The sequence below is a fragment of the Suricata suricatta genome, chromosome 11 (assembly GCF_006229205.1).
Source record: "Suricata suricatta isolate VVHF042 chromosome 11, meerkat_22Aug2017_6uvM2_HiC, whole genome shotgun sequence".
Taxonomy (NCBI): domain Eukaryota; kingdom Metazoa; phylum Chordata; class Mammalia; order Carnivora; family Herpestidae; genus Suricata; species Suricata suricatta.
In genome coordinates this window covers 97,212,076-97,239,711 of record NC_043710.1, presented here as the reverse complement: position 1 = coordinate 97,239,711, position 27,636 = coordinate 97,212,076, and the positions used below count along the sequence as shown (strand labels likewise).

The following is a 27,636-nucleotide window of genomic DNA, read 5'->3' as shown; positions in this document are numbered from 1 at the left end:
AATGGGTGCAGGGTTAGTATAGAGAAGATCCAAGTGGATACACTGACTCCATTTTTGTCATTTAGCCAACAGATTTATTGAACACTCACTATATACAGGTGGTGAACAAAATGCTTGCAGTCCTTGCTCCTATGCAACTTAGAATTGTTATAGGAAAACAGGTACCTGTAAAAAATCAATCACCGGGGCACCTGGGTGGCTCAGGCGGTTAAGTATCTGACTCGGTTTCAGCTCAGGTCATGATCTCATGATTTGTGGGATGGAGCCCTACATCCGTGCTGACGGTGCAGAGCCTGCTTGGGATTCTGTCTCTCTTCCTGCCTCTTCCCTGCCCTTTTCTCTCTGTCTCTCCAAAATAAATAAATTAACATTTAAAAAAAATGCATCGTTATAGTGGTGAGAGATGTTGCGCAGGAGCCGTGGTGGCCCACTCCAGGGCCTGGCAGCTAGGCTCTCCGCCCTCACTGTGCCCGAAGCACTTTCAGTCGGAATAGGGGCGCCCTGGGGCAGGCTCACCAGGTCAAGTGGGCACTCAGTTTTAAGTGGACAGCCTGATGCTTAAAGTCCACATGTAGCAGTTCCTAAACCTGATCAGCCTGGAGCAGCTGCGGGCGGGGGGCAAGCTGTCCTGCCTTCTCACCTAACTGTTCATAGTGCTGCTCTCTTCTTGAAAAGACAGGCCCCGTGCTCACCCATCTTGGCTCGTAAAACTGTGTCTTGCCCCCAGGTGTAAAATCTTCCTGGACAATTGGAGATAACTGGCATTTGTGTTGGGAAAATGAATTACTCTCAAATCTGGGTATGGAGCTGCCAGATGAATGTAAGATAACCAATGAATAATGTATTATATGGGATAACTTATTATTAACCAAAAAATAATTTATTTCAAATTTAAATTTAACTAGGTGTCTTGTATTTTAATTTGCTAATTCTGGCAACTCTTTCTGGGAACAAAAGGCCTGTGGTTTCCAAGTCACTGATTTCAACAAAATTGATGTTGTCTGCTAGTAGCTCATTAAATTTGTCAAGTATAGATCATTAAAGGATTTTTGGAGGTATAAAACAGAAGTTCAAAAAATTGTGAAAAACTGATAAATAACATTTTTCTGGTCCTATCTATACTTATTTATGGAAAGACGGTTTCCAACACACTTATAATCTTTAGAAATAAGAAAAGAAACAGAATCTATGCTGAACCCTATCATAGTTTAGTAATAGGTAATACTGATGAACGCACGGTTGAACACATTGTTCAAATATAAGCTGACACTCCCATTAAGATTGCATTTGTAATAGAATTTTACTTTTTATACTTCATAATTATCAATATTTATGATCTATATTGTTTTTTAAATTTTAAAAAACATTTTAAATTTTATTTATTTATTGAGAGAGTGAGCGAGCAGAGGAGGGACAGAGAGAGAGAGGGAAATAGAAAATCCCAAGCAGGGTCTGAAGTGTCAGCACAGAGCCAGATGCAGAACCTGATCCTATGAACCATGAGATCGTGACCTGAGCTGAAATCAAGGGTCATTCACGTGACTGAGCCAGCCAGATGTTCCTGATCTATTGTTTTGATACTGTACAGTAAGTACTGAAGCTAGTACTGGTAATAACCATCAAGGAGAAATTTTTAACGCTTAGAGCCTTTTGATTACAGGAAAGAAAATAATTTCAAATGTTTATTTATTTAATTCATTATGTATTTATTGAGAGAGAGAGAGAGAAAGAACCCCAAGCAGGCTCCATGCTGTCAGCACAGAGCCCGAGGGGCCCAAGGGGTGAGGGTTCAAACCCATGAACTGTGAGATCATAACCTGAGCCGAAACCACAAGTCAGACACTTAACCAACTGAGCCCCCCAGGTGCCCTGCTTGGGGAAAAAAAATCATTAATTTCAATTTATACATATACTTGTTTCAGAAATATGTGCCAGAGTGGTCATAGAGATCTCCCTTGCAAACATACATTAAAATACTGTGGGGGCACCTGAAAAAATAGAACATTGTATGCTAACTGTAGTGGAATAAAGATCTGTAAGGGTAGTAAAACGCTGAAGGACAAAAGGCAGTGCTACAGTATTTACAAGGATTAAAGCTGAGCTGATGTACTGTTTAATGGATGATGGTGAATATCAAAAGGCTGGCTGTGGTATTTGTATGACACGAATTCGTTGAAGGGAGCTGTATCAACTGTGTTCTAAAATACCTACGTCTGCATTTTGCAGGTGCTTTCCAACTGTGACAGTTTTCGGTCACCTCAAAGGTGAGCTGAAAATGTCTTACCAGGTTTTGAGCCGGGCAGGCCCAGAAGTGGACTGAGAGACTTCCGCATGACAGATAAACTTAATCACGTGGGTGCCGGTCCAGCTGGAGCCCTAACTGCTCTGGGCTGCCAGATGCACGGAATCCTGCAGATGCCCCCGCCCATCCGGACTATGCGGAATGGAATGCGCATCCGTTTTGTTTCCACAGGATGATGAGTTCCTGAATAATGGTATGGGATTTCCTTTGGTCTCCGATTATCTCAGCTTTGCTGAAAGACAGGACAGTCAGGCGAGCGCCCCATCCATCCGTTATCCCGGCAGGCGGTCCTCAGGGCCAGCCTGGGCCGGGCAGACTGAGGGAGGAGCGGCAGGTGCACACTCAGACTGCAGGTTTCCAGAGCGGCCCATGGTCACTTAGAGAGCTCTGATGTGGGACAACAGCCTAAAGGGAGGAACTTTTTTAATAGTCAAGTCCACCCTAGTTACAAAAACAACCAACAAAGCAAACAAACAAAAACAAAACAAAACAAAAGCACTGCAGGAAACCAAGACGGCCAGGCCACGGCCTAAAGCACTAGAGCTAGGCCGACAGGGAACCCGCGCTTCTCCCCCACCCCGCGCCCTCGCTCCTCCGACTGCTGGGGGGACGAGCTACCGGAAAGACCCGCGGTTCCCGCCCGGCCCACCGGGAGCATGCGGCCGCTGCCCAGGCGCGGAGACTCGGGGTCGCGGAAATCCCCCGGGGGGGGGGGGGGGAGGCTCGCAGGCCGCGGTTAGGGGAGGGAAGTGCGTGTGGTTACCGCCCCGGAGTTCCCCCTCGTCCCGCGAGGAAAGCACCGGCCCCGCGCGCCGGACGCGGGAGCGTGGACGTGGGGGGCGGGACGGCTCTTGGCGCTTAAATTTGGCGACGCCCTCCGCGGCGCCGGGGAGGCGGATGACTGCCGCTACCCGACGACACTGCCGGCACGGCCCACTGGCGCTCGGGGCCTCGGGGCGGCAGGTGCGTGACGGGTTGCGGGGGCGCGCGTGCGTGCGCGGACCTGCCTTCGGGGCGGCGGGCGGTAACGGGTCACCGGGCCCGTGCGTGTGTGCGCGTGCGCGGACCTCTCCTGGGGGCAGTAGGGGGTAATGGGGGACCGGGCGCGTGCATGTGTGCGCGCGGACCTCTCCTCGCACGGGTGAGGGGCCATCGTGCAGAAGGTGCACGATGAGCCACTGGCGGGGGGGGGGGGAGTGTGCATGTGCGCATGTACAGACAGACCTCCCCTTGCGCGGGCGGGGGCTGCACGAGGCGCGAGGTGGAGCGCGAGGGTCGGGGGCTTCTCCCTCCAACGTGGGCACCCCTGCGCTAGCCGGTGGGGAGCCCGTGGGGTGGGAGGCCCTAGCAGCTGGAGTGACCCCAGAGCCCAGAGGTGTTCCCGCGCTGGATACCCGGTGAGCTGCGGGACCGTGTGCTCTAGAACTTTTAGGGAGGCCGCTAGTTAAGTTCTGCTTGAACTCGCGGAGGAACGAATGTTCGAGTTTTTGCACATGTTGACACAGAGTAGATTTCTGGTAGCTTCCCTGGTGGTCGGTGGGGGGGACCCTGTAAGTGCTGTCATGTGGTTAGTGCGGTGTTGGTGGCGCCTATGTGATGGAAAGTGACAATGGTGCTACCTTTGCTGTGATTAGCAGCCCCAGGTGTTGCAGGGACCCCCCCCTGCAGACACCATGAATGGTTTCAGGTTCAAATCTGTCTTCAGAAATAGTCACTGTTGTGATCTCTGTGGACAATGAGGGAGCTTTTCTTGCCCAAGGTCACCCCCTCTGTCTGGGGCGCCTGAACCGAAATTTAGGATGTCTGACTTAAAACCCTCGTATTAAACCATTGGGGAGCGGACTTGGGAGTCATTACTGTACAATTGATGTTCTTAATGCTGTGCTGGTGACAATGAGGGTGTTGTCATCACCGGGCGCTGGGTCAGGTTTGCTAACATTCACTCTGCAACTTACGTCAGCAGAGCCGGCTGGATGCTGGCAGTGGGAGGTGAAACCTGGTTCCGCTCTGGGCGCTCACAGGCAGGGCTGGGGGCGGGGAGGCCAAAGGAGCCAGCATCACAGCTGTGCATTTGCCAAGTGCTAAGTGGGTGGAGATGCCCACCAGCCCTGGGAGCTGCAAGGTTCCTCGCCAGAAATGGTAAGAGTAAGAAGAGGCTGATTCTGTGAAGGAACCGCTGGAAGGAGACAGGAGTCCCCAGAGGTGAAATCACAGAGGCCAGGGGAGTGGAACATTTCTAAGAGGCAAATGCCAAAACTTCCCTTGGTTGTGGGGAAGAAGGCATTGGTGTTAACAAGACTGGCAGCAGGTTTAAGTGGTGCTGACTAGATGTAATTGTACCAGGGGTCTTAGCCGTTGCTCTTGGCCCACTGGGCCTTGAACCACAGGGTATGAACCATGCAGGTTCCCTTACGTGTCTGTCGTTCCTGTGAGTACAGCAGTGTTCTAAGTGTATTTTCCTTTGATTTCCTTAACACTTTCTTTTCTCTAGCGACATTATTGTAAAAATACAGTACATGTTACACAAGCATGCAAAATGTTGTTAATCAAGTGTTATCAGTAAGGCCCTTGTCAACTGTAGTTTGTTACTAAGGTTTTGGGGAGTCAACGGTTACACTCAGATTTTCAACAGGCTGGGGAGCTGGGTGAGTGCTCCCGACCCTACATTGTCCAGGAGTCAGGGGTAGTTGCTAGAATGGAAAGTGGGGTTGAGAGGATTATTGTTTTCATTTTGAAACTGAGACAGACTTAAGTTTGCTTGAGGGAAGGGTCCACAGAGAGGAAGAGGAAGGGGTGAGGGACTGGGGCGGGGAGCAGGACTTCTGAGGCAGCGGGTAGGCTGTGAGGGAGAAAGGCGTGGGGTTGCGGGGGTGAAGGGATTACGGCTCTGTGAAGTCTGACAAGCAGAAGGCGCAGCAGTCTAGCACATGGGAGCGGGGCCAGTGGAGGGGAAGTTTGAGGCAGGACTTGCAGATTTAGAGACTTGCACGGGCCACGGAGCTGCCGAGCTGGTCTGGGGGAGACTGGGGGGGTCCCCAGCCTTGGGGGTGCTCAGGGGTCCCCATCTCAGTGGGAGGGCTGCAGGGGTTCCCATCCTGTGGGAGGAGGCTGTGGGGTCCCCAGCTGAGGGGAGACCATGGGCATCTTGAACCTGGGAGGAGGCCACAGGGGTCTCCAGCAGAGGGGGAGGCCTCAGGTGTCCCTAGCCTATTTGGGGGTCTGTGTGCTCGAAGCGGGTAGGAGAGTTTGAATTGATCCGGGGTGGGCATCTTGGCATATTTTTGTACTTTATCATACAACTGTTGTCTGTATTTCCGCCGGCACATATGTGTCTTGTGTCCACCCCCAGGCTTCTTAGCATAAGGCCTGTGTAAGCAGTGCCAGTCTCGGATGTATGAGGCCAGGCAGGTGACAGCGCACAAATCCGGGGGTGTCTCCTTTAAACAGAACCATGCTTTACTTACACATCTAACACCTAGGAATATTCTGCTTCTCCACAAAGAGACACAGGGCTCTCATTTTTCTCCAAACACGTCTCTCTTTGTCCACTTTGCATTTTTGTTACTTGTGACAGACGCAGGTATTAGAGCAATCTCCCTCCCTTCCGGATCCTGCCGTGAGGAAACCACAGTGCCGGTTCGGTGACTAATGGCAGCTGGCACTCTCTATATCAGAGGGTCAGGGCGTGTGCCCGCCGGCTGCTTGTCGCCTGCTGTGTGCAGTCTGCTTTTCACAAGGACCTTGGGATCTAGAGTGTCATGGGAAATGTCTTACTTTTAAAACTGTTAGTAATTAAGTAGGGCAAGTACATTAAATAATAGTACTGGACCCGTGTCAATTGCCTGGCCTCTATAATTGTGCTATGATTGCATAAGATAGTAGCTTCAGGGAAGTTAGTGCAGGATGTGTGGGAACCCTCTTGTTTCTGTAACTTTTCTGTGTGTATAAATTAACTTCAAAATAAAAGGTTAAAAAATTAATAAAATACTGAGGTCCGATTCTGTGCAGGCCAAACCTAATAATCTGCTTGCCGGCTACCAGCTTGAGCCCTCTGGTGTTGACCTGGGATTTCGTGGCCTCTGCAAGCGTCACACAGCACCGTGTCGTGGGCGTGGTAGATAGTCCTCAAACACTAGTGCTCTGTTTTGGAGAAAATGTTTAAAAAGAGATCATTGTGTTACATCTGTGAAGTATTTGGCTTTTAAAACTGTCTTAGCAGAGTTGCGCAGCAGAAGCGTGCTGGGCCCATAAAACTGTCCTTTTTTTTTTTTTAAAACAGGTTTCACAAAAGGAGTGAAGTGTTCTACTTCTAGATTTTTTCCAGTTTTTTTTCTATAAATCAAAACATCTCAAAATGGAGGCCTAAAACCCGTAAAAGGGACTTAGTCTATTCTCCGGGAGGTAGTTTTGTGCATGAGTAAACAAATTAAGTAGTGAACTGGAATTTTTGTTATCCCAAAGGATGTTAATTTTAAAAAATACATTCTAGTTATAGGAGGTGTAACTATAAAGTAATGATGATCTTAACTTTGAATTTAACTGGTGACTATAAAGGGGAAGTGATTTTAGCCAGAGCAGAACAGAGAGAAGGAACTCGTGTTTGGTAAAGATCTGAAAATGAGCAACAGGTATCTAGAACGAAGAGCAAATATTCACCCCTCTACTAAATTAGAGAAATACACAGGTGAGGCCTCTGACAGGTCGAGAGACTTCCATGGTGACAAAGAAATGTCCAGAACAAGACTCTGTGGTGCCACCAATTTAGAGAGTATGACACGCTCGCATGGAAGATTGGTAAGGGAATGATCTAACCATTTATCTGAGTGTTCGCTGTTAGAAGTCTCAAGTTCAGCTTGTTCAAATGGACTGTTACCTCTGAGAAGAATAACAATGAGAATGGTGGTGGACGGTCCATTCTGGGGAAAGAACAGACTTATTCAGAGAGAGAAGGTGCTCAGATACTGATTAGCACCAGGAGGTTCTCTGCAGCAATGTCTAAAATTTTTGCTCACTGCGGAAGTTAGACACAATAACTGATCACTGGAACGGACCTATGTTTCTCCCTCATATCACCTGGAGGTAAAGAGTTCATGTCGCAGCAGAAACCCCACCTTTTGTGGGAAACCGTGTGCACAAACCATTGCTAGAGAAGCCAAGGTGGCCCATTTGCCAATTGTTGCTCATATTATTGATGCAGAGCCTGTTTACTGATGGCTAGTCATGACTGAGAGATTCTGAATTCTCAGAAGGTCTCTGGTTGGCAAAAGGAGTGGATTGTGACAAAGTAAATTTATTATTTTCTTGTTGTGATAAATTCTGGTGCAAGATACGCTGTCTGTGGAATTTCTGACTAAAGCCAAAATTGTACACTTTGATTATTCATCCTAGCCTACAGACTCAGAGCCCTGACTTTTGACTATTTTCATAAATCCAGTATCAGAATAGAAGATTTGGTATTTTCTTTCAACAGCATGAAGCTGAGCCTAAAAAGACCAACTGAGCAAATACATTCTTTTCTGAGAATTTATTTGAAATAGAGTATGGAATCACTCTAAGTAACCACACTGCTGACTATGAGAGGTAATTATTGTTTCAGGAATTTTGAAACAGGCCTTAAGATGCATCAGATAATTCTGTTCCTACTTAAGCTCTTCATTTGTAGGAAAATTCTAGATCGTTTTGTTTTTCCTATTAAAAATATTCTAGGAAGAAAAATTACTTAATTTGAGCACGATTTGGGATAGATTGTATTCCATTGCATCTAAATGTCATGAATTGTAAAACACACCATTATTTTATATATTTTTAAGAAATAAAAGTGCTGCTAATTAAAATATAATATTTATTCGCTAGAAGATAGATGTTTAAAAGATGCATCCTAGGATCAGTGAAATGATCCCAGTGTATTCTTTTCTTCTTTTCAGGCAGGTGTTAGGCTTTTCTTTTTTTCTGGCTATGAAATTTCATAATTGAAAAGAAGCAAAATAAACACAGTTTGGATTTTTTTCTGTAGAGCGCAGCTTTCCTCCTGGAAAGCAGGCGGGCTGTGTGAGCCCCATGCTTGGTCTCCAGGCCTGCTGAGCTCCGCAAAGCGTTCCCGCGGAGACATGGTCCTGCCTGTGGGGGTCACGATGCTGAGTGGCATCTTGGTGACCCCAGGCTCCCCGCTTGTACGCAGGGCTTGATTTCCATGACAAGGTGCCACGTGTCCTCCTGTTCACACGGTGTGCGTAAAGATGATGGAAAGGTGCAGTTGCACACACTTTTCCCCTACAATGTGTCCGTGTGGAGCTCAGAACCTCGCCATGCTGCACCCCTAAGTACACAGAGGGAGAGAAGGACAGGAGATTTCCTGTTCTGGGCATTCAGCCTCGCCAAATCCAGAGCCATGCACAAAACTACCTCCCCAGAGAAAGGCTAGTCCCTTTTCCACCCCGTCTGCTTGGTCATGAGCATCGTGGAGAAGAGCACATTCTTGTTAAAGCTGATGGAAGGCAGCACCGGGTCGGCACTGAGGTACGACCACTCGTGCGAGCTGTACCGCATGTCCACGTACTCGGCCTTCCCCGCCAGCGCCCCCGTCTCCGAGCGGAGCCTCGCCCGGGCCGGGTTCTACTACACGGGCGGGAAGGACAGGGTCCGGTGCTTCTGCTGCGGCCTGACGCTGGACAACTGGAAGCCGGGGGACCGTCCCCTGGAGAAGCACCGGCGGCTGTACCCCAGCTGCAGCTTCATCCAGAGCCTAAGTGCGGCGAACGTTTCCGGAGCCGCCTCTCCTCCTTCGGGGACACGCTCCAGGCTTGTGCCGCCTCCCAGCGTGGAGAACCGCGGCCGTTTCAGTGGCCCTTGTGCCAGCTTCCCGGAGGCCCCTGCAAACCTCAGAGCAAACCAAGATGTGGGTCCCTGGAGGCTGAGTCCTCACCCCGGTGCGATGCAGACCGAGGAAGCCAGATTCCACACCTTCCAGGGATGGCCCTTGGCCTTGCCGCCACCTGAGCAGCTGGCCAGAGCTGGCTTTTACTACCTAGGCCCCGGGGACAAGGTGGCCTGCTTCACCTGCGGCGGGAGGCTGAGTAACTGGGAGCCGGACGACGACGCCCTCTCAGAGCACCTGAGGCACTTCCCCTTCTGCCCGTTTGTAGAAAGCCAGCTTCAAGACGCCCTGCGGTGCGCCGTGTCCAACCGTAGCATGCAGACGCACGCGGCCCGCTTCCGAACCTTCTGCAGCTGGCCCCCCAGTGCGCCCGTTCGGCCCGAGCAGCTGGCCCCGGCTGGCTTCTACTACGTGGGTGAGAGGCCTCGTGTGATCGTGGGCAAACGTTCCCCTGCCCTACCTTAGCGCGCCTCGGCGGGCACACTGCGTATTCACGAGCTCTGGTCCAACGTTAATTTCAGGGCACAGCGATGACGTCAAATGCTTCTGCTGTGACGGCGGACTGCGGTGTTGGGAATCCGGAGACGATCCGTGGGTGGAGCACGCCAAGTGGTTCCCAAGGTGATTGTTCTGAAGCCCTTTTTGCAAATGTTTGTTGTTATTATGAGACGGGTTTTATGTGCTTATCTGATAATCAGCTGTTACTTTGTTCTTTCTCTCAAAAATGCACTCGTGAGTACATTTAGGATGCACTATTTAGAAACATTAAACTTGGGATGAGCAGGGGTTGTTGTATGTAAGCCAATTTTACAATAAATTATATAAAAAAAAGAAAAAAAAGGAAAAGCTAAACTATCTTAATGGAAGATACAGGTTTAGGGTTTCTTGTGTACAATAAAAAATGTATACATATAATATATTCATTATAAAACAAAAATTACATATTGTAGAAAAGTACAGAGAAAAAAATGTAAATGTCCAGAAATCTCATTATCTAAAGAGGACCACAGTCAGCACTTTAGTGAATATCCCTCTAGACATCTCTTTACGCATTCGTCCATTGATAGATGAATGAGTGTAGTATTTTTTTAAATGTTTATTTTCAAATTGGTTTCCATATAACACCCAGTGCTTCTCCCCACAAGTGCCCCCACCATGCCCATCACCTCCTGTCCCTCCTTCCCCCTCCCCCTTCCGTTCATGGTTCATTTTCAGTATTCAGTAGTCTCTCATGATTTGTGTCCCTCATTCTCCCCAGCTCTCTGGGAGAGGAACAGGGAATGTATGTAGTATTTAAAGTGAATTAGATATTATAGGTACTGTTTTGAAACTTTTTTTCAGTTAGCCTTAGGTCTCGGACATATTTACATTTATTCAACATTTCACATTAGTCGTCTGTTGCCAGGCACTGTTCTAGGTGCTTAAAATACTCAGTTGAACGAAACCAAGATCCTTGGTCTCATACATTAATTAAAAAAATTTTTATTATGTTTTTTATTTATTTTTGAGAGACTGAGAGAGACAGCATGGAGCAGGGGAGGGTCAGAGAGAGTGGGGAACACAGAATCTGAAGCAGGCTCCAGGCTCTGAGCTGTCAGCACAGAGCCCAACACGGGGCTCGAACCCACGAACTGTGAAATCATGACCTGAGCCGAAGTCAGACGCCCAACTAACTGAGCCACCCAGGCGCCCTCATACATTAATTTAATGGCAAGAGAAGCAGACAATTAATAAAAACTTAATAAATATGTAGCATGTTGGAATATAGTAAGTGCTATAGACAGCAAGAAAAAACCCCAAGCAGGTTGCAATATTAAATAGGGTGATCAGGGTAAATATAGACTCATCTCATCTCTTTTGATCATTATAAAACATTTCATTGTCAGTTCTTACACTTTTGATTATTCCATACTTATTGATACTCTTCTTTTTTAATTGAAGTCAAGTGGCTTCTGATTATATTTTTCATAGTCAAAACTTCTAGTATTTTTAATGTTGCTTACTAAGCTCAGTCTCCTGACTTATTTTGGTGTATAAGTTTTTGGTATAATACTCTTTAGCACCTTTACATGCTCCAAACATTTCAGATTTCAATAGTTACAAAGATTATAAAGAACACCTTATACAGACGTTTTTGAAAAGTGCTCCTAGCTTTCCATTGTGGTAACTTTGAGAATATATAAAGAGAATGGTGAATCTGGGTTCCTTTTGCACTTGAGTGTGACAGAGGATGTGTGTTATCTAGGAACTGCTGACTTGTGACCATCTGATTTGTTAAAAAATGTCTTCATCTTCCTCATTATTTCTCTTTTGTCCTGCTTTGTGTGTTTTTAACTTTTAAACATACAAGGTTTATGAGAGAACACCATCATTTATTAGAGAACTTTCTGTCTCCTCGGCTCTGCCCTCACTGTTCAGAGTGTCTTTGGCAGTCTCTGAAATGTGAAGAGCACAACCGGGAGCTCCGAGTGGGCCCTGTGGCCCTTGTCGCTCCAGTGTGGGCAAAGCACCACGTGCAGGCTCTCACTGACATCATCTTGCCTCTGACTGCAGTATCTCCTGCCTCTTCCCGTGTGTGAGATGAATGTTAATGGTTATATGCATGTTTATGTTCATTGGAAATATTTAGCTGTCTACAAATGGTGGAATTAAAACACCCCCCAAACTTAACTTTGTTCATATTTCAGGTGTGAGTACTTGATACGAATCAAAGGACATGCGTTCATCAGTCAGATTCAAGCCAGTCACCCCTGTCTACTTGAACAGGTATGGGTGGCTTTTATAAGTCAGTGGTTAACAACAGATAAGTTATCTCCTGATAATCACAGAGAGTAGTACTTAGTGAAAAGACAAGGAGTTGCTTTAAATATACATTTCATTTTTTATAATACCCCAACCTGATTTAGAACTATTCTTTGCATACAGAATCCAAATTAGAGACCTCCTGAAAAGTATTTAAGGTGTGGCTCCAACTATTTCTGTAATAAGGTTGCAATTAATTAAATTATTTAAGGGGAAACATTTGGCTGGCATTTAATAGTTTTATTATACAATTTTTTGCCTGAAGGATGTGAGAAAGAGAGTTGTATTGCTCCTTCCAGTCTTCCTAGAATGAGATTTCTGGGAAGATGGTGGGACAGGAGGACTCTGAGCTCACTGCGTCCATCCCCAGATACAAACCCGAGAACACCCACATCAGTAACTAACCCAGACAGTGACCTGAGAACTAGCAGAACAGATTCCACAGCTAATTAGAGAGAAAAGGCCACATCGAAGAGCGTAGGGAGGGCAGAGACGTGGTGACAGCTAAGTGGATCTGCGGGAGAGAGGGCGCCCCAGGTGCAGAGACGGGGGGACAAGCAGACCCTCACACTGGGAGCCCACATGGGGTAGATGCGTCCTCAGAACAGCTGATTTTGAAAACCAGAAGGGCAGAATTTTGTGAGTTCTTACAACCAGTAGGACTTAAAACCTGGAATTTTAAAAATCAGGCTCAGCTCTGGAGCAGCCAGTGTGTGAGAGGAAACTGAGTCCCCACCATTAAAGAGACAGCACAACAAACAGCCCATGGAGATAGAGTATAATAAGCAGCAGTTTGGAAAACACCTGGGGCCTGTGGGAGGCAGAGTTATTTACTCATCTCAGACTCCACTGAGGGACTCCTCCAGGAACAAAGGAGCTGGTGGGTTCCATTCCTCCCTCTGCCCCTCAGCATAAGCACATGGCCACCTGTGGGAACCAGGGCAGCGCCTACACTTGCCACCTAACTTGCTGAAACCACGCCACCATCTCTGCCATGCCCACCCTGGTCCCAGTGCTGTGGGTCCCGTCCAGCCAGAAGATTGGCACAAACTTGCTAACACCATGTCTTGCGCTTTGTGGATCCGTCTCATCCAGTGTGCTCTTGGCTGAAGCTCATCCACACCGAGCCACAGGCCTGGCAGTGGCAAGCAGCCCTGACAAGGGCCAGTGCCACTCCAAAGTGAGTCCTGCCCCAGGGGGAGAAGACAGCCGCACACACCAGTCCCATTTGGCCCCGGCAGTGGGCTGGGGGCAGACCTCTGGTCTGACTGCAGGCCCCGCTCACCAAGAAAGCTTCTTAGGGAACAACACAGAGAAAGTTTGGTGCTACTGCAGCTCTGACAAACACCTGCTCTGACTCAACTCACACCCAAGGTGGCCCCAGATGGGCCCACATACACCCAGGGACAAAACCCTGCCCACAACAGGCATAGACAGCCCATGTAGATGACTGGACTGAAGGCAAAGAGGGACCTGCCACAACAGGGCACACACCACATGCAGGAGACACCCCTGAAGTGCCAGGTTCTGAAAAAGAGGGGACACTGCACTGCAGGACATGACAGGCCCTCTCCTTTATAAGGACGCTACTTTCAACACACAGACACACCGTTAGAGAAAATGAGGGGACAGAGAAATACGCTTTAAATGGGAGAACAGGACAAATCATAGCATGAGACCCAAGCAAAACAAAGATAAGTAGTCTCTCTGATGGAGAATTTAAAGCAACGATCATAAGGATACTCACTGGACTTGAGAAAATAGTGGAAAGTATGAGTGAGATGCTTACACAGACAAGGAGTAACATAGCAGAGATAAAGGCCTCAATAGATGAAATAAAAAACGTACGTGATGGAATGATCAGCAGGATGGAAGAAGAGGAATGAATTAGTGACCAAGAAGGCAGAGGAATGGAAAGTTATCAATCTGAGCAGAAGAGAGAAAAAAATTATGCAAAATGAGAATAGATTTAGGGAACTCAGTGACTCCATCAAGTAAAACAATATTTGTATTCTGTGGATCCCAGAAGAAGAAGAGAGAGAAAAGGGAGCAGACGATTTATGTGAAGCAATAATAGCTGAAAACATCCCTAATCTGGGGAGGAAAAACAGAAATCTAGATTTAGGAGGCACAGGGAGCCCCCAACCAACAAAATCAACTCAAGGAAGTCCACACCAAGATACACAGTAAGTAAAAAGTGGTGATAAAGAGAGGCCCTTAAAAGCAATGAGAAAGAGATAGTTCCCTAGAAAGCGAAACCCCGTAAGGCTGGCAGGGGATTTTTCAGCAAAAGTTGGCAGGCCAGAAGGGAATGGCAAGATATATTCAAAGTGCTGAAAGGAAAATAAAATTCCTGGCAAAGCAGATAAGAACTTATAGAATAGTTTGAGGGTTAAATACTTTTTAGCCATAGTCAGTAGAACTGAACTAGGGTCCAACTTATCCCAAAGGATGACCTGGGAAATGTCAGGTATTTAGGATGAAAGACAATGATCATCCCACAGATCACGGATTCTTGGCTTCATGAATAAATACAGGCTTCATCAAGAATAGTTTGTGGCATAGAGAATTACTTTTGAATGTAGATGAAATATTGTTTCTGAGATAAAAAAATCATTTGCTTAGAAGTTAGTTTGCAATAAGTTGAGTAAAATAGATCTCTTGACTCATATTATAATGGAAAAGCTAAGATTTATATTTTAATTTGTATACTTTTTTCCTATAGTTGTTATCTACTTCGAACAACACAGAAGATGAAAATGCCGAGTCACCAAGTATGTATAATGATAATAATTACTGCATTTAAATATTTTTTAACATTTATTTATTTTTTGAGAGACAGAGCATGTGCAGGGGAGGGAAACAGAATCTGAAGCAGGCTCCAGGTTCTGAGCTGTCTGCACAGAGCAAGATTATTACCTGAATCGACGTCAGACACTTAGCTGACTGAGCCCCCCAGGCGCCCCTAATTACTGCATTTAAACAGAACCTTTTGGTACTAAGGAGATTGAAATGTGGTAACTCTATGATGTACATTTGTGTGGTGCTCTCGACTTTACAGTGCGCTCTCAAATGCATTAAGTTGGTATTTGTCACCCTTTAGTGTGTATCATACTATGAGGAACATTAAAAAGTATTAGATTATGGAGTACCTGGGTGGCTCAGTCAGTTGAGCATCTGACTTTGGCTCAGGTCATGATCTCACTGTTCATGAATTCAAGCCTCGCTTTAGGCTCTGTGCTGATAGTTCAGAGCCTGGAGCCTAATTCAGATTCTGTGTCTCCCTCTTTCTCTCTCTGCCCCTCTGATGCTTGTGCTCTCTTTCCCTCAAAGGTAAATAAACACAGGGTGCCTGGGTGGCTCAGTCAGTTAAGTGTCTGACTTGCTCAGGTCATGATCTCACAGTTCGTGGGTTCAAGCCCCATGTCGGGCTCTGTGCTGACAGCTAGCTCAGAGCCTGGAGCCTGTCTTTGGAGTCTGTGTCTCCCTCTCTCTCTGACCCTCCGCTGCTCATGCCATCTCTCTCTGTCTCTCATAAATAAATTAAAAAAAACCATTAAAAAATAAAAAAGATAAATAAACATTAAAAAAATTAACAAAATAATCCAGATTTCTGGTCTCCACTTTAAACCTACTGTATTGATGGTATCTAAGGCTGGGCCTTGAGCATCTGTCATTTTAACAGACTCCTTACATCCAGCCTCACCGTTGTTCTCAGACCTTGTGGGAACACAGACACTGTGACATTGACTTGCTCACGTATTCTTTCTATAAAATGAGGAGGGTAGAAATTATTATTCCCATTTTTCCATAGGGACCCTGAGGCTCAGAAAGGTTAAGTGACCTGTCCTTTTAGGCTAAACCTAGAAGATGATAGAGCCAATATTTGAACAAGCTCTTCTACTCTGTTATCTAGTGTTTAATTTACTTTAATAAATATTTGTCGTGATTCTGCTATTCTGAGGAAAAACTTGAGAACAGGGTAAACATAGCTTCTATTCTCGTGAGCTAATAGTGCAAGAGATATAGACGAGGACACAGATAGGGGGAGGGGAGATGGTGGGAAAGGTGAAGTGTGTGGTGCTCTGGGGGTGCGTGAGGGCTGGCTCGCCCGACCTTGGAAGATCAGAAAAGGCTTCCCAGAGAAAGTACTTGTCTTAGCACAGAATTGATGGCAAAGGTAGGAGTTAACCAGATGACCGAGGGAGCAAAAGAGTATTCTAGGCAGAGAGAAAAATACATGAAAGTCTTAGGTGACACTAAAGAGTAGGCACATTTGAAGAAACGAGCAGAATTCTGTATGGCCAGAAAGAGGTAGGATCACGAACAGACACATGAAGGAAGCCAGCCAGTGCTAGGAGTGGTCAGCGCTGCAGGTGAACTTGGACCCAGGAGCCATCAGTCTGTGACTTCTGGGCTTGAGTGTAGAGCGTGAATGAGAAGGGGCAAGAGATGAGGCCGAAGAGGTGAGTGGGGCCGGACTGGGTGCCGTCCTGTAGACCGCAGCTCACTGTGAGCACACCAAGGTTGTTGATGGAGTTTCAGAAGGAGTGTGCCGGAGTCGGATCTGTGTGTGAGACAGTCACTGTGGTGGCAATGCCGGGAAGGAAGTGGACGGGAGAGAGTCTGTAGGAGGCCCTGCAGCGGTGGGGTGAATGAGGACAGTGGTGTCTTTGAAAAATATGTGAAACATACTCGATTTAGAAAGCTCGTTGTCCCTTCATCATGGGGAGGAAAGAATGTTAGGTGGATGGTGATCCTCGACATTCTGTTTCTTTCTCCCACTCACAGTTAGGCTGGATAATTTTGTATCGGAATATGACATTCCATCTTCTTATTTTAGTGACTGAACGTGCACATCATCATTTTAAATTTAACAAAGTTAATACAAAATAACGCCTACACATTTTCTGGGCTTTATGTCTTTGAAACTGTAATAACTTTCCATTCAAAAAATACATAGACTGTCCCAACATGTGTTAAATTCTCTGTTTCATGTAGTTGTTCGTTTTGGGCCTGGAGAAAGTTCCTCCGAAGACGCCGTCATGATGAGCACACCCGTGGTGAAAGCGGCCTTGGAGATGGGCTTCAGTAGAAGCCTGGTGACGCAGACCGTTCAGAGTAAGATCCTGACGAGCGGGGAGAATTACAAAACGGTGAATGATATCGTATCAGATTTACTTAATGCAGAAGATGAACTCAGGGAAGAGGAGAAAGAAAGAGCAGCCGAGGAAAAAGAATCAGGTATGCGCATTTCGTGCTCCGTGTCTCTTTCTGCGTGGACTTGATGTTACTGTCTATAAGTTACGGAAAGGGTGCTCAGGGTCAGTCCAATCAGATTTTGTGTTCACTGTTCTGAATTTGAATTCTGGAAATTTTTACAGTAAGATATATTTGAACTACTCATTAATAAATTGAAAATGTATATATTGAATGAAAGTATTTTCTTTTCTTTTTAAATGTGTATTTGTTTTGAGAGAGAGTGGACACGTGTGCAATTTGGGGAGGGAGAGGGAGAGACAAAGAATCTGAAGCAGGCTCTCTGCACAGTGCTGTGTTAAGTAGTCAGTGCTGCAGACCCCCAGGACAGCAGCAACAGACCAAGCTCACCTTTGACCATCATCTTTGAGTTCATGACCTACCTGAGCCTCAGTCAAGAGTCTGACACTTAACTAACTGAGCCTCCCAGCACCCCGAGTAGAAGCATTTTCTGAACTTATGTTTCTACTCAGTAGTTGACTGTATATGTAATCATACATGGCTTGTTTTTGATCCCAGGTTCATTCCCCTTTTCTGTAAATAAGGGTAGGATTGGGGACAGTTATTTAGTATTAGCATCACAGTGTGTCTCAGCCTAATAACATGCTGACATTAATAACATACATTAATGTACGAATTATGATTAAATTTCATACCTGCATACACAAGAACCTAGTATCTCTTCAGGAACTTTCTATTATTTAGGGGAGGGCTAGGATGCTGTTGCCCACTGCCCCCGGACAGGTTTCCCGTGTCCTTCACGCCAGCCTTGTCTGCCACTGTGTCACCTCTGCTCAGCCTTCCTTTGCAAAAACTCTCCTCCCCCAAGCACGTCTCTTCCCATCTGGTGACGCTGAGCCCTGCCAAGACTCTGGCCTAGACCAAGAGAAATCTCTCCTTTGCCACTCTTTGCTAAGCACAGACCAGATCTGTAAGTGTTTTCAACACAGTTAAAAACAGACTGCAACTTTTAACAAGGTCTGCCTGGAGATTTAGGGATAACGGAAGAGCATCGTGTCACAGATGGCACTTGACGGCTGTAACTGTTTGGGCCTCTCGTGGTCCCTCTAGGCCCATCTTCATGCATCTCCCTGCCCAGCTTCTGTTGTGGTTCATCTCTTTATAGTTCTGGCCATTCTACATACATGACTAGGAAAGTCTCAACATGTCTTCCCTTACGGAAGCCCAGGCCCCCTGACAGCCCCAAAGCTCAGAATGAGAATAGAGTTTGCCCCTTATCTTGTCCAGGGCCATCTGAGATCTATTTCTTCCAGTATGATTGTCAGTGAGATTGTCTGGACTTGGACAAGCCTACTGCTCAGGTGGCTGTGTCTTTGGGGTCAACCTAGGCAGACATACCCAGTCACAGTGGGATGGCACCCTGGCTTTACCCAACTGTGGAGTGTTCAGTGTGCAGACCCCCAGGATGGCAGCAGCAGTCGAAGCTCATCTTTGCCCAGCCCATCAGCCTTCCGGTTTCACCTCGAGGTGGAGATATGGCTGCCTGGCCTGGCGTGGGTCTGCTCCATCTCAGCGGCTGGTCAGCAGTGAACATTTCTCCAAGTCTAAGGCCATCCAGTATAAAACACTTGTATTTCTTTCAAAGAAAATCCACAGTCTGCACAGATGACTCCAGTCAGCGATATATGATAATTGACACCATCAGAAAGATTATTTCCAGATCTCTGGTACTCTTCAGATTGGGTATCTCTGGCCTTAACTTTTTGACTAAATACTATTTTTTATTCTTTATTAAATGGTTCTATTTTTGTTTCCTGTTACTTGACAGAGTCAGCATTTCTAAAATTCCATAGTCATCTCCCCCAAATAAGTTGTACAGATAGCCTCACTTCTGTCTTTAGTTATTTTATAGAAAAAGCCTGGCGGATCATGGCAAAATTGTATAATAATGATTAAACTTCAGTTCAGAAATCCTATTCCAAGGAGATAATAAAATTGCAGAATTTCAAAACACAGAATACCGAGAGGTACAAAATCTAGGAGATTCTGCAAGGAGAATACAGTGATCCTACAGACAGCAGGGTATCCCTGACGAGTAGGATTTAATTTTTGAGATGCTGTTAATGCCTTTTCCCACTTCCTGTAAAAGACTTGGGTAATGGCAATTATCATGTCTAATTTGGGAAAATAATTAAAATTTGATCTTAAAATGGAATTTTGAAGAAATTTTACGGGTGAATGATAATTTAAGAGATAAGTGTTCTATCGTTTTCATCTCCTGATTTTATATTTCCCCAAGTTGACTAGACTCAATTGGAATTTTAGTTTTATTCGGTTCTAAATGGAACTTGCTTAAAGGCTCAGCATTGTTCAGAACGTCCAGGAGCACAGATCACGGTTCCTGGACCATTTCCGCTTGACCTTGTTGAGTTGTGTGTCCTTTACGGTTTGCTCTCCTCCATTTCCTTGTCTGCTAAGTGGGGGCAGGGAGCCTCCCTTAGATGGCTGTGGGGGAGGTGGAAGGAGCTAGTGTGGAATATGAAGAGCTTAACACGGCGATGGTCAGGCCGGCGCGGGCAGCGGGTGCACCCGTCCAGCAGCCCCCTGCGCTGCCTGCCCAATCACGGATTATGTTACTTTTCCATGCAGTTACATGTCGGCGTGGAAGGAAGTTTGTGAGCAAAGTTAGAACATGCTTGTGTTTGTTTTCTTATAAAGGTGATGTATCATTAATCCGGAAGAACAGAATGGTGCTTTTTCAACATCTGACTTCCGTGCGCCCCATCCTGGATGGCCTCCTCACCGCCAGGGTGCTCACTGAGCAGGAGCACGGTGTTATCACCCAGAAAACACAGACGTCCCTGCAAGCTAGGCTGCTCATCGATACTGTGTTAGTGAAAGGAAGCCTTGCAGTCACCATATTTAAAAACTCTCTGCTAGAAACGGACCCTGTGTTATACAAGCGTTTCTTTGGTGAGTGCTGCACAATTATATGAGGGAACCTTCTAGGTCAATTGAAAATATGCTCTTAATGTGGCAAGCACTGGGTGTTGTACCCAAGTGGCAAGTCACCATATAGCACCTGAAACTAACTAACATTGCACTGTTAACTCACTGGAGCTTAAAATTCATTTTAATTCAGTTTTTTAAAAAATGCTTTTATTTTAATACTTTGGGATTATTGAAAATAATTCAATTTCATTTATGAAGTATTAATTGGACAAAAAGATGAAAGATTTGTGTTGCCTTGTCACTATGGCATTTACGTATAGCATTTGGCCAGAGTCTAAGCTGTTAGTTTAAAAATGTCTATTCCGTAACTAGATATTAATCTTATTGTTATACTAACATTTTGTTTAGTGCGTTTTGTTTTTCTCCCTCAGTGCAACAGGACCTAAAGTATGTTCCCACAGAAGATGTTTCAGGTAAAGTGTACTAATAAGTTTAACCGGTAGAAAACACTGGTTTTTATTTTCTTGGCTTTTCATGGGAGGAGAGACAGCAAGTTGCCTTTCATTAAAAATTCTTTCCTCAGGGCACCTGGGGGGCTCAGGAGGGTGAGCGCCAACTCTTGATTCCAGCTCAGGTCATGGGCTCATGGTTTGTGGGCTCAAGCCCCCACAGGGCTCTGTGCAGACAGGGTGGAGCCTGCCTGGGATTCTCTCTCTCTCTCTCTCTCTCTCTCTCTCTCTCTTTCTCTCTGCTCCTCCCCTGCTCATTTGCATGTTCTTGTTCTCTTAAAAAATAAAAATGAGTTTAAAAACTTCTTTTCTCTCATTAGGTCTGTCTCTGGAGGAGCAGCTGCGGAGGCTGCAGGAGGAACGGACCTGTAAAGTGTGCATGGACCGAGAAGTGTCCGTCGTGTTCATCCCCTGCGGCCACCTGGTGGTGTGCAGAGACTGCGCCCCTGCGCTCCGGAAGTGCCCTATTTGCCGGGGCACGATCAAGGGCACCGTCCGGACATTTCTTTCATGAAGTGGAGCCAAAACTTTGTCTCAACTTTAGAATTAATGGATTAAATGTAATGTATTTTTGACTTCCATACTGATTTGGTTTCCCTAAGATTTTTTTAAATCTATTTGCAGCTGAAAACTGTTTTATATAAATAACACATCTAAAACAAATACACTGCACATATATTAGCAAGCGAATGGCGGGCTTTTGTTCATGGGGACAATAGTAGACATAGCACTACATGCTCGATACTTAAAGTGTCAGCACTATTGAAATCATAAGGGAAGTAAACTTTAAAATTTTGAAATAAGCTTTCAGAATTTTAACTACTTTGGAGTTGTATTAAGAACTGGGAGCACTCTCTTTGGATCAGTGTCCTGGACGTAGAAAGAAGGTCTTGATATCCATTGAATGATTTTTTCAGGGACTTGGTGGTTTTATAAAGAATTCTGTGAGGAACATTTTAATAAAGCCATCAAAATTCCTCTCGTTCTTACTATCTTTGTGTATCGGTCTGGCCCCTCCCTGCTGCCTTCACCCTCCTGGAGACCTCGTGGGTGTCGGGCTGTACCGAGACACCCTTCTGTAAGACGCTTCTGTGTTCACACGGGGACAGCACAGGGCTCCCCAAGCCTGGCTCACACCTGCAGGGTCTCACGGGCTGTGGGGACAGAGATGGGACAGCCCTCTCACTGAGCTTGCTTATTCATTCGGGAAGTCTCAGGCCTGTACTGTCCACTGGACAAGTTTCTTGTTTGGTTCTTACCACTCTGGTATTAAGTCTGGGACTCAGAGAGTATATGGGTCAGCAGCCTTTGGAACCAGTGCCCGGATCTGTGAATAAATTTTTTCTCTCTATTGGGGCAGCGAAGTATCCTAGTCTGCCTTGCATTTTGGCACGCAGCATGCCCAATTCATAATTGTCTAGCCTTCGTGTCCTGTAGACGTATTAGGGCTTTAAAACCAGAAGTAACAAAGACATAGGGAGGACTGCGGGTGACAAACCAGGGACAGCCATTTAAAGCAGCTCTAGGTGCCTGCTTCAGAGAAGGGTCCAGAACCCAGCAGGGAGGAGGGGGCCATCTCCACACAGGGACCCCCCAGGGGCGGCTGATTTTGCCTCTCTGTAAAAAGGCTCAGTTGTCTGGCCACATACTAATAGTGTCCTCCTGGGTCACTCAGCTGAATTAATTGTAACTCTGCTTTAGTGCTTAGGTCATTTGTCACCTAATATTGTTATAGGATAAGTGTTTACCTCGTACATCCTTTTTTTTTTTTCCCCATCTGGTTCTTACCGCATACTACACATAGTTTAATTTTGCCATAGTCACTGGTAAGCTCCCGTGCACTCCTCATTTTGGTAACACGTTGCTAACGTAGCCAACTTATTTCTTCAAGTGTTTTGTTATCTCCCTTTGTGTTAGTTAACCAGAAATTGTGGTTTGAAAACAGCAAGTCACTGCGGGCTACAAGGGCAGCTTGGTGTGCTGGCCAATGCATCAGACCCCCTTGGGAGCCTTTCATTCACTTGATTCTCCTCAGCCTTGATCCCCGTGCCTGGGTCCAACCTGGCCTCCAGTCCCGGGTACTGGGCTCAGTATACAACACATAATAATAAGTGTTATAATTCAGACCTGTGCCCTGAGCTTCACCTCTACACTTCCCCGTGTTAACCTGATGCTATCAGCCAGTAAGTCCCCTTTTTGTCATGTCACTTAACCACCCTGACACCTTACATCCCACAGTGGGCCGCATGATGTTGATTAAGTAAATTCCAGGCAAAACTATCAGATGAAGGACCTATGGGATTCACTGTTTTATTTACTTTTTAATGTTTATTTTTGAGACAGAGAGAGACAGAGTGTGAGTCGGGGAAGGGCAGAGAGAGAGGGAGACACAGAATCTGAAGCAGGCTCCAGGCTCTGAGCTGTCAGCATAGAGCTCCATGTGTGGCTCAAACTCACAAACTGAGAGATCATGACCTGAGCCGAAGTCAGATGCTCAATCGGCTGAGCCACCCAGGCGCCACAAGTGATTGGCTGTTTTAGAAGCAACATTAATATCCTTGAAAGACAACAGTATTCTTCTTAAAACTGTGTCCACCCTCACTCCTGTGGTCAAGAGGTGCTAATTTCCACTTTGTACTGTGCAAATAATAGGTATTTTTTCAGTTTGCACATTACACCTTCTCCTTATCAGATTCCCACATGGCCGGTCTAGGTTTCCGCCTCACTTCCGGCCGCTCTCCGCCATATACTCCCTGCCTCCCAGCTGTGCTGGCTTTCTGTGCTTTCTAACGGTGACAGGCTCCTTTGCTTGAAGTCTTTGCCTGGAATGTTCTTTCATTCACTGTTTACCTGACAAACCTTATTATTCATTTTTTAGGTCGTACTTGCTCTGGATGTTACCTCTGCAGAGAGATGTTCTCTGACCCCCACCCTGCCTAATTTGTATCTCGAAGACTGTTCTTTTTCCTTATAATGCTTACTGTACAACACAATTTGTACTTATAGATTGATTTGTTTAGCATCATACTGCATTGTCAACACTTCCATGGGAACAGGGGCCATGTGTTTTGTTCACTGGCATGTGCCCAGCACCCGGCACCCAGCAGAGCCTGGTATGGAAAAGGCCCTCACTGAACAAATAAGTGAGTGTGCAGCTTTCTATGAATGGGGGTCGGGTGTTCAAGGGGATTTCTTCTTGCTCAGTTCCTGCCATTGGTGAAGTATTACAGCCGAGAATCAGGGGCCAACATCTGCACTCCTTTAGGTAGCAAAAGGTAGTCTTAGAAAGGAAGGCTCACCCCAATTAAAAAGAGTCATTAACAAAGTGGGGTGTGGAGCTGCGTTCTGAAAGATGGAGCCCACTGTTTGAGGAGAGGGCGTTTTAGAAAGGCACAAACACGGGCATTAGAATCCTGATAATAGCAGATGTTTACAGAACTGCATGGGCTAGAGGTCTACACTTCTTATCTGAGGTGCGCAGCTCTAAGAAAAAAGTATAGTGGCGCCTGGGTGACTCAGTCTAAGTGTCTAACTTGGGCTCAGGCCATGATCTCACAGTCCGTGAGTTTGAGCCCTGCATCTGGCTCTGTGCTGACCGCTCAGAGCCTGGAGCCTGTTTCAGATTCTGTCTGTCTGTCTGTCTCTCTCGCTCTCTGCCCCTCCCCCACTCATGCTCTAGCTCTGTCTCTCTGAAAAAGAAATATTAAAACAAAAGAAGAGAAAAGGCAGCATAGCATAGGAAAGAGCCCTGCAGGCTTTGGGTTCAAGTCACAGCTGAGTCCCCTTGGGCTAATTATTGACCCTCTGTACCTCTGGATGTACCTGTGTGGAATGGGGATCCTATAGCAGCGTCTCAAGGAACTGTGGGAAGGATTTCATGAGTTAACACACTTAAGGGGATGCTTAGAACACTTACCAAATGTTCTTAATTAGAAACTGCTCCTGTTGTTTATAGATGCAACAACTGAGTCATCCCCTGGGGTCTCGCGGCAGGTGCGTGAAGGCAGGGGAAGAGAATATGGTTGATTGCTACCAAAAATTGGGGGATCATAGGAATCCTCTTGTTTAGTGGTCATTCTGCCGGCAAGATGCTTGAGTCATCGCTGTAAGGAGCCCCTCAGAAGGGGTGGTCAGGTCAGCCTGACTCAGCGTTCTGTAGCAGGTGTGCTTACAGCAGAACTCAGGTCATGCCTGGAAGAGCGATCCACATGTTTTGTCAGACAGAATCCAACTCGGAGTCGCTTAAGCATATCACGTCATAGCATGTTATAATGTGATATAATACCATGCCCTGTTGAACCATTTCCCAAATATACATGGTGTTAGAAGGAAAGCCACAGGACCAAAAATGGCATCCCCAAACCAGGGCTTAGTGCCTAATGGAACTGCAGTTTCTACCTCTCCAGGAAATAGTCTTAACCAGTCAGTCAGGAATTTTCCGTCAGCACCAGTGAGTCAGCCACTGGAGCCTCTCCACCCCCAGAGGAAGATGAGGTCATCTGCCTAAGACCTCCTACTTCCCTCCTCCGGGAACAGTCCTCTTGCTAATAACTTTCTTGCCCTGTCCTCCTTCCTATAAAACCTTTCATTTCCTAAGGCCCCTCAACCCTCGGAACCCCCTTGTGCAAGAAAGATGAGGTCCATTTCACGAGTCCATTACATCGTCACTTGGTTAAATTTTGGTTTTTAAGTTCATTTATTTATTTTGAGAATGAGAGTGTGTGCATACTTGAGTTGGGGGAAGGAGCAGAGAGAGAGAGAGAGAGAGAGAGAGAGAGAGAGGGAGGGAGGGAGGGAGAGAGAATCCCAAGCAGGTTCCATGCTGTGTGTGCAGACACGGGGCTCAGACTCACAAACCGTGAGATCATGATCTGAGCTGAAATCAAGAGTCGGATGCTTAACTGAGCCACCTAGGTGCCCTCAATTTTGTTTTTTAACAGTAGACACTCTTAGGCAAAATAAATACACATGGAAAAGCAATCTCAAATTTATTTATAAGACTGTTTTCAATGATTTATTAACCAGTGGATATTAAAAGTGTTGAAGTATAATGTGGTTATCCTCAAAATATTTTGAGAGGTCTTCAAACTTAAAAATATTGGGAACATTGGGGGTAATAGATTTGTGTGGTCTGACGTGGTCGTCCCTAGCCAGGCTGAGGCCCTCAAATGTACCTTACTCTAAATTGAGTTGCATGGTAACTATAAAATATGCAATAAATTTCAAAGACCTACTACAGAAGAATAGAAAATATCTCCATAATTTATATTGATTACATGTTGAAGTCACATTTCAGGTTCGTTGGGTTACAGAAAAATATTATTAAAAATAAAATTCACTTGTTTCTTTTTATTTAACATGGTTACTAGAAATTTAAAATTACTTATGTAGATGACATTACATTTATATTGGATAGCCCTGGTCTAGATAAATATAACTGCTCTTAATTTTATCACTTCCAAGATATTAGAGACTCATCAGAGTGTATACAAGGTAATGTACACTACAAAATAGTATTCTCTCTAGGAAGCTACTCTGTGTCGCCTGTGAGCTGATGGACATGGCACTTTTGGAACTTACATCCAAGGTATACACTCCATAAATATTTCTTAAAAGAATGAAAGAGTTAAATAATTTGCTCAAGGCCATATAACTCAAGGAAAAGCATCAGAGATTAAAGTAAAGGCTGTTTCATTTTTGTGCCTAAGTTTAATACATTGTGACGTGTTGGAAATATTGCAAAGATTAGAATCAGTTAAGGTGTCATTTTAAAAATGTGTATTCAATATTTATGTAATCTCATTTACATAAATGGGCAAGGGGAGAACACAACTTTCTAAGTCACCTACAGTTCTGTTTATTTATTTATTGCATTTTCCAGGGCTTTCCAACAATTCTACTCTGGACTCAGCTGTCCAGAGTCCCCACATGATTGCTGTCTGGGAAACCACAGGGAGAGGCTTGCCAGGACCGGCCTCAGCTTCGTGGCTCCTAGAAATCTTTTATCCTTGCCTCCCTTGTCAGGGAATACAGGAAGAGCAAGCTCCCCTCTGCCTTGTATTTGCCTGCATGACTTCTTGTGACTGTTTTTCTGCAATCATAAGGCTTCCCTTAGGATTGTGATTCCTTTTGTGGTAAGTTCAAGGAGGCTGTGGGGCTGGTTAAAGACTCGGCAACAGGTGGCAGCAGCACATAAGGAGAGCGTTATTTTGGTGGCGCCTTGACACTTTCATGCAAGTGGAAGTCCCTCATAGCAGTCCTTCCAGAAACAGAGTGCGGGACCACCTCTAGAGGGGAGGGTCAATGTTGTGCGACAGCTGGATGGGGAGGTTCAGGGCCGTGGCAGAGCGGCAAAGGGGCTTTCAGTGGCCTCAGGGTTTGTCTTTCGTATGCAAAGCAGGCAGGCAAAGTAGGGTTATTTGGGATGTATTTAAAGCAATTAGATGTGTGAAATTTTGAGTTTGGCACAGGCAAGCTTTTGAGCGAGTAGGCTCAGCCTCTGTGAAGAAGTCCTTGGTATGAGGGGCGCTGGGTGGCTCAGTTGGTCAAGTGTCTGACTCTGGATTTCAGCTCAGGTCATGTCACAGTTAGTGGGATCAAGCCCCATGACGGGCTCTGTGCTGACAGCAAAGCCTGCTCGGGATTCTGTCTCTCCCTCTCTCTCTGCCCCTCCCCTGCTCGTTCTCTCTTCCTCTCTTTCACAAGATAAATAAACATTAAAAGAAGAGAGGTAAACAATATGAGGCCAGTGTACAGGGAACACATTCAACCCACATGTGCAACCTTTATCATCCTTTTAACTCATTGATTTTTAAAATTAGAGCTGCTGAGATTTTAATTCATATTAAACGATTAAAGTTTACTTATTAAGGTTTTAAATATTTCTGAAATTTACAAAATTTGACTTTGATACAGACAACACAGTTTTAAAATTGTCACGAACATTTAGATTCTCCACAATAGAGGTCCACAGACCT

The 27,636-nt window shown here is 45.7% G+C and overlaps 1 protein-coding gene across 1 annotated transcript; it reads left to right on the top strand.

Moving 5' to 3' along the window:
• Positions 1–3,159: 3,159 nt before the first annotated feature.
• LOC115306177 (baculoviral IAP repeat-containing protein 3-like) lies at positions 3,160–21,637 on the top strand. The gene is made up of 9 exons (XM_029956437.1): positions 3,160–3,265; positions 6,582–9,591; positions 9,698–9,797; positions 11,864–11,942; positions 14,704–14,752; positions 16,980–17,222; positions 19,917–20,171; positions 20,582–20,623; positions 20,980–21,637. Exons 2-9 carry the CDS (start codon positions 8,751–8,753, stop codon positions 21,171–21,173), a joined length of 1,803 nt encoding a protein of 600 aa, XP_029812297.1. The 5' UTR covers positions 3,160–3,265; positions 6,582–8,750; the 3' UTR covers positions 21,174–21,637.
• The last annotated feature ends 5,999 nt before the right edge of the window (positions 21,638–27,636 follow it).